General features: G+C 46.8%; 1 protein-coding gene across 3 annotated transcripts in view; it reads left to right on the top strand.

Annotated features, from left to right (window-relative positions):
* Window positions 1-14,008, top strand: part of LOC144945478 (microtubule-actin cross-linking factor 1-like) — a 327,032-nt gene that overhangs the window by 159,346 nt on the left and 153,678 nt on the right. For all 3 annotated transcript variants that reach the window (XM_078873993.1, XM_078873994.1, XM_078873995.1), the window contains 3 exons: window positions 10,368-10,559; window positions 11,176-11,264; window positions 12,401-12,536. In XM_078873993.1, coding sequence (XP_078730119.1) covers window positions 10,368-10,559; window positions 11,176-11,264; window positions 12,401-12,536 — 417 coding nt within the window. The remainder of the gene's footprint in view (window positions 1-10,367; window positions 10,560-11,175; window positions 11,265-12,400; window positions 12,537-14,008) is intronic.

The following is a 14,008-nucleotide window of genomic DNA, read 5'->3' on the forward strand; positions in this document are numbered from 1 at the left end:
GACTGTGTTTGGATCACCCACACAGTTCAACCGCTATACTGCATGCCACAACACTTATCTTTTCTGCTTCTTTTCTCGCACTGCTCAACTTCGGAATTCTCTCCCACATCGTCTCTTTCGCCGAAAGCGTGCATGGCCTTCCGCGATTCAACAAACGTATTAGCCAATGTCCATTTACACCTTCAATAGTGGAGTCTGTTGCTGGTCGCTTGCCATTTTGAGGCCTTTTCGTCTTTGCCCGGCAACTGCGATTTAAAAAAACAAAATGTGATATTACCGTGGATGTGATGTGCATTGCATTCTGGGAGCCGGAATTTTAAATACATCGCAGTGCAGCAGTGAGTGCATACCTATGTTTGATCAATTTGAAATGAACATGTGTTGATAACTTGAGTCACAATGGCTGATTTGAGAAGTGAATCGGCAATTATTCTAAACGAAGCAGAAAAGTTTTAAACCGGCACATTACTCCGGGTGGATGTTTTTTTTTTTCGGAATGAAATATAAATGACACCTGATCGCATTTTGGATTGCGTCTTCCTTTGTAGATAGGTGGTCATCGGCCACAGGGTCTCGTGATGGTACTCCAAACGTTTACATTCACACACCACGGCTCGTAGATAACAAGACTCATGGGACAAGCTTTAGAATACCACTCATTGCATGGCTTAAAAAGGCACATAAGGGACCCATTTTAAAACCATATTCCATGATACCAATAGGCATTCATTAACATAACCATTCGATCATCTACATATTCACGTTTCTTGTTTTCTTGCAAATTTGTTCTCTGCGGTTTTTATTTGTTAACTGTACGTTGTGTTATGAGCTTATTAAAAAAGAATAGCCGAGGTCTGTTATTTTAAAGGCATTTACTACTGACATAAAGACCAACTGAATGCAGCTCGCCAATTTTAATCATTCGTTAATGCATTTTATTTTCTCATTTAAAAAAAATATATATTTTAGTCTTTCGCTTTTTAATAAAGACTTGTTTTATTTGAATGCAAACCGAGTGGCTTCCGTGTGCACCATCTATTTTGAGTGTTTTGTTCTCTCTGGTTTTGTGTTTGTCTTATTTTGGTCTCCACATTGCATCGTTTGGCAGCATTCTTTAGAATTCCATTCGGTTATTTTACGTGGCTCCGCCGGTCGATCGTGTGGCTTGCAATCGGAAAGTTGCAAGTTCAAATCATGGGAGGGGGTCAACTCAGCCCATCCATCATACCTCTGGGGGTCGGGAAAATAAGTACCGCTTTGTGCGGAAGTCAAGAGTGATTGGTCGTATGCAGAGACTCGCCCCTGCCATAGGTATGTGGAATTCCATCGCTAGCTTTACAGGGATTGTGACCAAGAGGCTGAGCACTGTCTCAATGCTCATTTGTACAGAAAATCACTCTGCCAATTAACTTTTTCTGATAAAATCACATTCAATGTTCATCACACTCAAGAACCATCCCCTAATTGTTGCGCACACTGTACATATTTACCACACACAAAATGTACTATTAAAAGTAACGGGCAAAAGCATCTTTGGATTAACACGTAGGCTTTCGTGACCAATATTCATAATAAAGGTTTTTATGTTAGATCACATAAGTATACATGTGTCGAAACTCTCCACCACCCAACATGGTCAATCAGTAAGGGATTTGTCACGTAAACAAAACGCCAAATAGTTACCGCTGCAACCCGCCGTTGTGTTGAAGAGTGAATCCACAACATTTACAATCTTAGTGCGACGTTTCGCTGGTAATTACATCCAGCATCAACGGGCAAATCGCCCGTACTCAGATTGTGAATGTTGTGGATTCACTCTTCAACACACCGGCGGGCTGAAGTTGGAACTATTTGACAAAAACCTTTATTGCGAAGAGCATCTTTCATCGAAAACTAAATTAACATTGGAGCCGTCTTTTTTCGACAGAATTTGTTTAAGCAGGAAAACCCGAAACTGGATTTGACTTTCTGAGGCTCATCAGCCTGTTAAACGTCATACCGTTGTTTTGCCTGATGTTGTAGGCAAGAGTTACCCACGAGCACCGTGGGTTTTATTCAGCAACATTGCGGTGTAATCAGAGCCGGCCCTAGACCTTTGGGGGCCCTAAGCAAAATTTGGTTGGAGGCCCCTTTGATGTATGATTTTTTTCACCCACTAGCTAGCAGTGACTCTAGGGGGCCCTCTGCTGGCCACGGGGCCCTTTGCAATTGCAAGGGTCGCTTAGTGGCTGGGCCGGCTCTGGGTGTAATTAGAGGTTAAAGGTAGATGTGCAGCCCTGCTATTGCTTTATTACGTCAATGTTGGCAGAAGGGCCTCGATTTAAAGAGGAAGCTCCAGACGGGTCCCTCCTGGAGGGTAATTCGCGAACTCTTCCACGCTCGCGTAAAATACCCAGTTATAAGTGCGGATATTAATGTTTCTGGCATATGAATGCCAAAGGATATAAAAGCACTTTTACAAACAACACGTAAAATTCAGAACATTAAGGGTGGAAACAGCAAATGGGGGGACAGATGAAAAAAAGAGCCACAAACGAGAAAATGCTGGAAAATTGAAATGTCAACGAGCACACAGACAAACATCCCCCGTATAGCCTCAACAGACTTTAGAGGCAAGTGCTGTTAGTGAGCACTTATAAAGGCTGGCACAGCACACAAGGGGGTGGGTGGCCAAATCACGCCCGGCCACCTTTATCTCCCTAGTGGCAATGTTTACACATCAGGTACTCATTTGAGGCTGAGTCGACCTAGGGTCACTGGCGTCCTCACTGATGTTGGCCGCGAGCCGAAATCGAACGGGGGTCGCCAAGTTTCGTAGCGCAGCGCATTCAATGCTACACTACAGCTCCCCACACACGTGCGCTCACACACACACAGAGATGACATCTTGTGTTGCACCACCAGGTCGTGTGTGGAGGGGTGAAGTGTTGAGTATTCCCACATCTTCCAAAATCTCTGGCCAGCGGTGAAGAGTCGGCTCCATACCCTACAGAGAGGTTCTACAGAGCTCCCTCTAGTGAAGAAGACCCTCATGCCAGCATTGGCGTCGGTACGACATTGCAGGGTTTCGCCATTATCCTTTTACCATATTCCTACACTTACAATTACAGTCCAGTATTATATTGCCCAGCGTGAAACCATTCAGCCGACATCATAGCTAAGGGTCTCTGCTACAGTGCTGCCTGCCTACAGCAGGCACTCTACTGCTGGATGAATCTTCATAAAAGGACCAGGTTTCTCATTATCAGCCCATTTTATCCACACCTTCGGTTGCTGCATTTTGCGCGTCGTGGTCTCTGTGATTAAAGTGGAGGAGGAGCGCAGGGAAAGCAATGCAGTTCACCCATGCCCCTTTGTGGATCACGCTCGCGGGAACGCATATGCATCGGCCCATCAAATGTACTTCACTGTAGCACGTAGCTCGCTAAAGCATTGAAAAGTGTGCGTTGTGTGGCAGAGAAACCTCTCAAAACCACCAGATTCGATGACTTCAAAATAATTTTGAAAAAAAATTGTAAATACTCCTCATCCTGTGAATATATCCTCCCAATACTCTAACTTGTCAGAAAACCAGTTCCAGGAGGTGAGGTCCCGGGTTACAGGGCAATGTCTGTGCAGCCAACCACCTCCACGGCTGGGGTTGGGTCTCGATGACAACCCAGACTGCCACTGTGGCACCAACACAAACAATGTCGCCCATCGTTGACGACGATCCACGAAGTCGAGCGGAGGCCCTCCACGAGACCGACACACGGCCACCGAGGACGCGACCGCATTGTCAACGATGATTGCGCAAGTCGTTGAATGTATCGGCAGATTCACGAACAGAACTCTTGATATGGCTAATGGAATTTATTTATCCCATACATTCCCAGTGGTAACGCATTTACGTAAATTGTTCGTATTATTATCGGGGCTCCTCCATCAAAAGCACGCCCCCCCCGCACCTGTTTTGAATCTGCTTTAAACCACACTGGGTTTTCATTATGAGTCATAAATAAATGATGTCATACGAGTAGGGTTAGCAGCTTTGCCACAGACCAAAATGCAGACATAATTTGCCAGTCAGCCCCAGGTCTGACATTATAGTGCAGTGTAATGCAATGCACTTAATTTAATCCCTGCTACCCGAACATATACGCCATTTCCCAGACTGGTAAAAACCCGGACAGACGGCAACCCTCTTCATAATCACCGTTTTTGGGTTTAGATCGCGTTATTTATAAATGTGTCGTAACCCTCCACCACCCGACACGGCCAATCAGTAAAAAAGTGTCACGTTGACAAAAGACAAATAGTTCACTGCTTTAGCCCACCGGTGTGTTGAAACTGGATGCAGTTACCAGCGAAACGTCGTACTCAAATTGTAAATGTTGTGGTTTCACGCTTCAACACACCGGTGGGCTAAAGCAGTGAACTATTTGTCTTTTGTCAACGTGACACTTTTTTACTGATTGGCCGTGTCGGGTGGTGGAGGGTTACGACACATTTATAAATAACGCCATCTAAACCCAAAATCGGTGATTATGAATAATATTGGTCGCGAAAGCCTACGTGTTAAACTGGCAACCTTCTTATTTACAAGTTCCTACAGAAAAGGCAATCACACCTTACATCGCACGCACACACACTAAAGGTACACAAAAAACAGCCAATTGCTTATTATTGAACTGATGTGGGGGGGGGGGGGGGAAATTACAGTCTTAATTCATTCACGCAAATGTCACAAATATTCGGCTGTTGTTGTTTCATCACAAAACGTCATCCTTTTCCGTGCACTTGCATCAACGTCGAACCAGGAAGCAAGGATTCATACATATAATTTGTGATCGACTTCCTCTCCAGCCAGCAATAAAATGTGTGGAGGGGAAAAAAGCCATCATAACAATAACGGTGCTGACCGAAACCACAGTGAGTTGCAAAAACAAGACACGACAGTGCGTAGAAAAACAAATCACACGGCTATCGTACGTACGCACAAAGACCCAAAAGCAGCAATTCCCAAAGAACATTGTCTAATTTGAAATGTCTTGCTCGCCATAAGCCTTCATTCAAATGGCTGAAAAGATGAGAATATGAAAGGTGCCAGGTTGCTGGCTGAGTGGTGAATGGGGCTGCACAGTCTATCCAAGCTGTGGAATTGTGCCTGATGTTCCCAGACGTGTGTGTGTGTGGCCTGGCGGTGTTGGTGGTGGCCAGACATTGTGTTGAAGGAGGACCATTTGTCATTCACGAATGCCTGAACACGTTCACCTTGTACAGAATTTCAATTCTCTCAAAAGTGTACGCGTGTGGCATTTTATAAGGAAGCAGTAATACGTGTATTAGAGAAGTTTTATATTTTCTTAAAAAGTATAGATGCATCACTTTTAAGAGGGTTGAACCGTGGAAAAAATTCCACCAAAAAACATAAAAAAAACTGTGCATCCTGGGCGATTTGTGCATAATAATAACACGACATTTACGAATTTGCGGATGCCATTTAAATTGAACGCTGTTGGCAATACGCATATCAACAATGCTGCATAGCAGCATGACAGGAAAACAAAACTTGGCAAGTATGGCTAAACCTTATTAGTATTTTTTTTTTTGGGGGGGGGGGGGGTTAGGCCACACCGTTTGTAGCTTTCGTGCCAAAAAATTAATCTACCCTTAACCAACCCGACGAGATTGCCACATTTACAAAGATATTGTTTGTACATGGCCAATGTACCGATCAAATTCTGACATATTATTAATTGTCTTTTCAGGCCCGAATGTTTACAATCTGTGACTCTTGGGAGCCTAAAAGAGGGGGGGGGGGGGCTGTGATCGTGTGTACTACTACACTCACAGGAACGCGTGGTAGCTAAGTTCTTTGTTCGACGCATGTCGGGGTAAGGGCTCGGACAGTAATTCCCTGAGGCTATGGTTCTTGAAAACCACTCGCGAAAGTAAATGGGGGTGGGGGGGGCGGTTACGTTTCCACGTCTGACAACATCGTACACGGGGGAAAATTCAAAATGTTTCATCACATTCAATCCCATGCCGTCCACATAACATCCACACATCCTTAGTTAAATCGTACAATCATACACGTGGGCGGACACAACGCAACTACAACGCATCGCTGAATAATGCCGCGAATGTTGAGGTTGCATGACACCTTGGACGCCGATGCTGACGAGCTTTGGAGGGAATCTTCGTCAAGGGGGGGCATCGTGGTTGACGGACTGCTGGGCGATTCCCCGACCGAGCTTGCACGTTGAGGTTTAAGGCTGAGCCGCCTCCTCCCCCCAAACGCGTCGCTCGAAACAGCCTCTTTGCTGGATCGAAAGGGCTTCGACCACCAAACACCTCGTACAAGTCCCACCAGCATCCACCACCGCCACCACAGACGCATGGTCCTTCTCGCCGATTAGTGTGACACTTAAAAGGCAAATTTTTATTTAAAGCTTTCGTGACTGCAGGGATTCATATTTTTGGTTCTTTCGGTAAAGTCACGTAGAAGGGAAATAATAAAATAATAAAAATAAAACAATAAAATAAAATTATCACGACGTTTCGGCCACAACGCAAGCAGCCGTCCTCAGCCATCCTTGCGTTGTGGCCGAAACCTAGAGAGAATTTTATTTTATTATGTTTTATTTTTATTATTTTTATTATTTCCCTTCTACGTGACTTTACCGAAAGAACCAAGAATACTTAAAAGGCACTTTTATTTTTTTAAAGTCCGATCTTCGATCCACAAGTTCAACATTTATCTTCCATGACCCCCCTCCCCACTCGATGTTTCCATCGCGTACTTGAGAGAGTGCCACCAACCCATCAACCTCGCTTCTCTTCCACGATGACCACGACTCCTGTCGACTCGCTTACCGTGTCATAGCGGGCCTAGCAAAGACAAAGATCCCCCGTGTAGCCTTAACAGACTCTTGAGGCAAGTGATGTTAGCGAGCACCTATGAAGGCCGGCACGGCACACGAGGGGGTGGGTGGCTAACACCACGCCCGGCCGTCTTTGTCTCCCCAGTGGCGATGTTTAATACACACCGCACCGGGTACTCATTTGAGGCCGAGTCGACCTAGGGGAGGCCCGGGACTGGTTTGAATAATCGTCACACTGGGTGTTCGTGGCCACGAGCGGGAATCGAACTCGGGTCGCCGGGTTCGTAGCGCAGCGCTAACCGCTGCACCACCGCTCCCCCTTCCCAGCACCCCCAGACGCAAGTCACCACGACCAAGTCTATGCAACAACATAAATGACAAAAATAGTAATTTTTCTTTCTCCGAATTAACAATAACAACAAAACCCCCCCTAAATATGTTAAAAGCCGCGATGCACGTGGTGAACACAATAATAAATACAATTATGGGGCGCCACGGTGGCTAGGAGATGTTAACTACCTCGCCTGGTATGCAGGAGGCCGTGGGTTCGATCCCTAGCCTGACGCCTGCTGCTGCTGTATATTTGTAGTTTGCATGTCCGGTTTTTGCCTCCACATTTAGAATCAACAATATGCGTTTTGAGTAGTTGGCTGCTAGAAATGTGCACATGATAAGCCACTTCGTGTCGTTGAGCTATCATTTGTGGCCAGGTCGCTTTTGAAAAAGAGCTATACAGGTCAGTGGGCCTCACCTGGTAAAATGTTAAGTATAGTTATTTTTAGTCACTAAACAGTCCTGAAAGAACCACAAGTTGCCGAGCCCTGAGCAACTAAACTCACCGCTCTTTTCTGTATATTTTTTTAAACTCTTGCTATCACTTCCTCCACTCACCGTCACTCAGCCTTCATTATCGAACTAACAAACAAACAAAAAACCCACCGCAAATAAGGCAAAAAATAACACGAAAGACAACGACACTTGAAGAGTCGAAAAACACCCAAGCCAATCAGCAGTGTCCCTCCCCCAGTACGCGACGTTTTGCCAAATCGCGAATATGCGAGGGAAAAAGTCGCGAAAGTTGAACCGGTGTACAAAAAAAATAAAATCGCGAAAAGTCGAATTTCGCACAAATATAATCCGCGAATGAAGAGGTTTGACTGTACATTTTAAATAATTAGCATCACCATCATCACGGTCCATGGGCAGATCGCCCATAGGTGCCCCCTGCACATTTCGTCATTTTGTTTCCACGTTTCTCTGCCTTGTGCCAACATGCTCAAGTAGTGAGAGAATATAAAGTTTGTGTTTAATATTCTTCCTTCAGAAAAAAATATTTATCGGGGTGCTAAGACCAAATGTTTGCGCATTAGCTTGACGGTTGTATTTATTGTAGCGTACTTCAAAGTAACATTGCAATTAAAATACAAGGCTGTAGTCGATGCCTACCTCCACACGCTAGCATTATGGATTTCACAGTATTCACATTATTTATGAACATTTATCATGACTAGTTTTTCTCATGACTAGTTTATTTTAAAAAATTGTCATCTGAAAATATTTGCTACTCGCACAACACGTGTCAACATTTGGCGGGAAAATTACCTCAAAGCCCCAAAACTTTTATCTGGAGCACTGGGCATGTACATTGAAGTCTGTTTTATAAATGATAGTCTTAATAATCGCATTTTCACCCTCTTGCTCATTGCCTGATGAAGTGAACTCGTTGTGCCAAAACAAACATGATTTGCTGGCACAATTTCCCAATGCATGTTTGTCCTTTGCCATCAAAGGAGTTGGGAAAGTTGCTGCACTGATTTCCATCCAGGGAGTTCGCATTCACGATGCTCACGGTTGTTGAGCTTCGTTTCTTCAGAAACTGCCGACGAGGATTCGTCAACGGTCGTGGGGAGTTTTAGATGGTTGGGATGAGTGGCGTTTGGAATGGCTGAACTAACCCATGGCATTGAGAATTAAAAAAAAAATATTAGGTGGTTTCAATACCTCCGGGCGATTCGGAGAATTGTCGCAATTCTAGGGGCTCATGATTTGATTCGCATATTGTTTGCGTGTTTGTTTTCACGTTATCGTGACTTCTCATTCGCAGTTTCTATTACACGCAGAGTATTGCGTGGTTTTTATTTTACTTCGTAAATTCAATGGCTCTCTTGTGCAGTAGAGCTATAGCATTTGCACTTGGGGAGACAAAGGCACCCGGGGGGTGGATTCGCTCCCCCCACCCCCCACACACATTTCGTGCTGATTATACATCATCAGACAATCGACTGCTGGATGAAGGCCTTGCCAAGCCGCTCACAAACTGCTCTCACTACGACAGTCTGAACAGGCCCCTGAGTAGATTTGTGTGGGTACTTAGCTGTTACTTGTGAATGTTTATCGTGACACAGGTTATCTCGTGAATACTACTATAAATAAAGTAGAAGTGATTTGCAAATGTTATTACCTCTCTTTTCACAATACATTTCATGTTTATATAATTTTCGGGTGAAATAAGTATCTTCTCTGTTTCAAAATGATCACGCTGTGAAATGTCAAGCGCCAAGGACATCATGACAAGGTGCCAGGCAGGGCTTAATCTATCACTAGATATTTTATAGATTGCTTCGAAAATGGAGTAGGCAAGTGTCTGGTAGCCACAGTCATAGCGAGAAGTATACTGGATGTGGTGTGCTGGCTGCAAACATGTTTTTTCAGGTTGCAGACCACCAGAGCTGAATGTGTGGCCGTGATGTTGCTCAGACCACCAATTCACAGAGTTGGAAATTGCGACCATCCAAACCTTCTACCCCTCCTAGTCTCCCATCAAAGCACAAACCAGGCTCAACCCTGGTCATCTTGCCAGAGCTGATGAGATCGAGAGGGTGGATTGGTCATGAGAGGATCTCCATCGTAATTGACCCCTTGACCCTCAACTCCGGTAGAGATGCCTGTCCATTTGGAGCCCTGAGCAGAATTCATATCTGGGTGCATCACTTGACTACAAACATCATTAACTGGACAAGCTACGTAATTTTACTTTTTCACAGTTGCTTGAAATAGTGAAGGTAATAGTACTCATTGCAGTACAGTCAACAATATTATATAAGGACTATGAGCTTTTTTAATAGCTTTAATAGGACCTGAGTCCAACCGATGGTTGGTGTATCCAGGGCTTAATTTCAGCCGGAGCTGTCCAGAGCCCAGCTATTGAAGCAGAAGGGGGGGGGGGGGGGCGTGGGAGGGTTCCATTGGGTTACGAATTGGGGGGCCAAGGAATATATTCCACTGCGAAGATATCCCGTGGGTGCACCTCAAATATTTTGTTCCCAATAAGCCAGGGCCCCCCCCCCCCCTCCTTCAGCTGCTTGGTGACTGTGGACATTTGCATAGCTCGCTTATGCCTTCGCGCCGCCACCGCTCAACGCACGTCTGTGCGTCCCAACCCCCTTCCTTTCCACCCCGTGCTCCTCCTGTCTGTCCGCGGCCACGACGACGACGCGCCAGCAATCGCTGGCCGAGAGTCAGGAGGAGCACCTGACTCGCTCGGAGCGGCTGGTGGGCTGGGTGCAGGCCATGCATCGCTCGCTCGGGGAGAAGCAGAGGCGGGACAGCGGGGAGGGAGGTGCGGGCGGTGAGGAGGGCAAGAGGGAGCCGTCGGATGCCGCTGAGCTGGAGCGCAGCCTCAAGGAGCAACAGGTGATGACCGAGATTCAGGTGCACTTGTTGGTGGTGGCTACGCGGCAGCGAGGGTTGGGGGGGATCACCACACAAATGTTGTGAGGCTCCCTTCCCGTGGGGGCAGCGAGGTGGTGCCGTTCCCTGGGTCGCCAGCGTAATGCAGTGCGGAGATTGTTGACTAATCGCCATCTGAATGGGATAGAGTGTTTCCCCCTCACACGCGTGGGTTTTCTCCAGGTGCTCTGGTTTCCTCCCATATGTAAATACTTGTTAATTGGCCGATAACACCTTAATATATAGAGGATTGCAGAGCTGAGTGGGGAGACGATTTGATGCCGGCTCACCGTATCGTTGATACCTTCCCGTTAGTCTGTGGCACCAACTCGCGCCCCTGAGTCGTTCTTCCTCTGTCCGTCAAATGAGGGCCTACAACATATGACGACCTAAGGTCCTAGTATTAGCACATGGATTAGTCGAGCCCTGCTCAAAGGACTTTCTGATGGGCGAGCTTCGTGGATGATTTTGACACTGCCTATCTGAGAGCGGGGATAATCGAGAGGTAAGTGTGTCGTCGCAGCCACGCAGGGACGATTCTCTCCCTTGACTCGCTCTTGTTTGTCGCGTCCGCTTGCAGAGCTTCGCGGAGGAGCTGTCGGGCCGCAAGGAGGAGATCGCCGAGGCCATCCAGAGGTCCCAGACCTTCCTCGCCCTCTGCGGAGACAAGTAACTCCCCCCCACCCCAACCTGGCCTCAGACTCCGTTGCTTAAGATCCTTAAGCCCGGGCTCCTAAAACCTGAGCAATAGGTCGCGTGAATCCGAATCAGCTCTCGAGAAGAAACAAATCACAACTTAATCATCGCCCCCCAGCAGCTGCTTTGTCCGCATCCGAGCAAGTAGTTGTGCAGCAAGGGGAAATTAAACGGGGTATATTTCAGGATTTTAACAACGAACCGAAGTTCGCAAATGTGTCCTGCGATGAGATTCGTCACCACAAATTGCTGAGCAGATCGATGCTTGAATGCAGAGTCTGTCAATACTGTGAGCAACCAGTTGCACAACTGCTCGCAACCGGTTGTACGACTGTTCACAATCAGTTGCAGAGATGTCCTCATACAAGCGAGTCAGATTCATGCAAACGAGTTGCACAAACCTATCGCTCGGGGGTGCAAGCAGCTTAATTAAACATTTGTCGCCCTCTGCCTCAAAGGATCAAACATGTCACACACTGCAGCGCTTGTTGTGCGAGACTGAACAATTGTTGATTGGCGTGAATACTTGCTCCACGTGTCCTGTCGGGTGGTGCTGGGAACGTCAAGTCTGAAAAGGGAATAAAAAGTGAAAGGGGCATTGTGGAGGTGCCAGAGGTGATTCTACGGGTGGGATTAGGATCAGTGGAATGAATAGGCCCAGTAGCTGGTGAGATGGAGTTAGTAACAATGGGAAGGCTAGTACTCGTGGGGTTGTGTGGAGGTCAGTTGAATTACTAGCACTTGGGCCTGGTTTGGTGAATTGATGATTATAGCACTGCATGGCCAGGTGGCTCAGCGATAGAGCGAATAGGTTGCAAGTTCCGATCCTGGTTTGGGGTTAACTCGGCCTATCAACCCTCCGGGTTCGATAAAATAGGGACCACTTTGTGGCGAAGTCAACATTGCGCGTCTTATCCACAGACTGTCCCACATGATGGGCAGGTGGAATTCTGCCACCGGTTCAGGGCTGTAAACCGGCGATGAGCACCACATCAATGCTCATTTGAGTAGGAAATCACTTTGACAAAGACCATAATAATGAATTGCCGATTCCTGATGAGGCCGAATTGCTGATGATGCAGACGTGCCCATTGCTCATCTCCCTCCAGGCTGACCCCGGAGCAGTACCAGGCGGTGGAGTCTCAGACGCAGCAGCTGAAGCAGGCGTACGAGGCTCTGTGCGAGCAGTCGTCGGCCTACACGCAGGAGCTGCATCACAGCCTGCAGCAGGAGAACAGCATCAAGGTATCACGGCGTCGCCGTGGCAACCAGATGCTTGCCAGGCCCACACGCATTCATGTACACACTCGGGCATACTGCTGGCCTTTAAAAGCGAATGGCGCTGACACGCATGAGCAAATGAAACCGACGATGCCCTACGTAGCTGTGTGCAATGTTTGGGAGAGAATTATTTTAGCGAGCAACAATTAGTTTTTGTTTGACGTTGGTAAGCCACGCGAGGAATGAGACGTGTCCGTGAAGACGCACACCGACGCGATGGAGCAATGAAATCGGCTCGCGTGCATGTGCTGCGTCATTGCGTGGCAGGATCGTGGGGAGGGGGGGAACAAAAAATCAGCGACTTGGGGAAACCTTCATCCAGCAGCGGATTGGCCATGACTGTTGATGATGAAGCCGTATGACAGGTGGAGGAGAAGAGGGAGGTCTTGAGAAAGGACCAGAGCACAGGGATGGAGTAGGTGATGCAGACGAGAATGGGGAATGTGTTGTTCTAGACTACGGAGGAATAGAGGAGGAGTGACCACCTTAGTGAGCAGAGTTTGACAGGAGATCGGTTGACTATGGGAAGGTTTAGCTCGTGTGCAGATACCACACACGATACCACGCACACCCCCCCCCCCCCCCCCCGACACACACTACCTTTTCACGACGACATTTTTTTTCATTGAGTCAAACGTTAAATAAACCGCACGAAACTTTCATTTATAATTTATCATTTGTCTCGTGCAAAACGGCAAGAGTAACAGACTGGCTCAAATCAGTGTCTTGTAAACACGGGGGCATTGCTCTGTGCATTGCAGACGTGGTACGCGCGCGTGAGTGCCGATGCTTTAACCTGTCAATGGCTTCCAATGCTTTGTCGAATGGTGCAAGTGCGTGGTGGACTGTGTTTTATACCCGGTGTTGTACCATATTCACACCTTCAGCAGCGGGCCACATGTCACATTACATATGTGGGCAGTGTGGATGTTTAAAGACTTGTCATTTTCAGGTTTCGTTTTTTTTCTTCAAATGTAATTAATACAGTCATTCTTGATTATCCGGGGATGGGGGGCGGGGGAGGGGGATAATGGGATTATAGCGGTGGTGCGGATATAAAAAAAATAGATGGTAAATACAACACATGCAAAACTGGCCATGTAAATGAATACCTGTGGAGAGTAGGGGAGGTTGGGGGAAAATTTAAGAGTCTGTTACAACATTTTTAGAGCTTCTTAAAATAATCCGTTAACTTGCCCACGTGTGTTTGCGATCACGTGGGCAAACAAGTCGCCATCCCTCGACGAGTGAGGAGCAGCTGATAATTGACCCAATGTGCACGTAAAGAGGTGCGAACGAGCACATTTAATCCACCGCCCGCATAAAATACACTCACAGATAATCGAGAGTTTACCTGTATTGATTTCATTTGGCCCACACTGGCCAGACACACTGGGACAACAAGATGTGGACTGTGTCGCATGTTGGTGGTGGTT

The sequence above is a fragment of the Lampetra fluviatilis genome, chromosome 2, assembly GCF_964198595.1.
Source record: "Lampetra fluviatilis chromosome 2, kcLamFluv1.1, whole genome shotgun sequence".
NCBI classification, from domain to species: Eukaryota; Metazoa; Chordata; class Hyperoartia; order Petromyzontiformes; family Petromyzontidae; genus Lampetra; species Lampetra fluviatilis.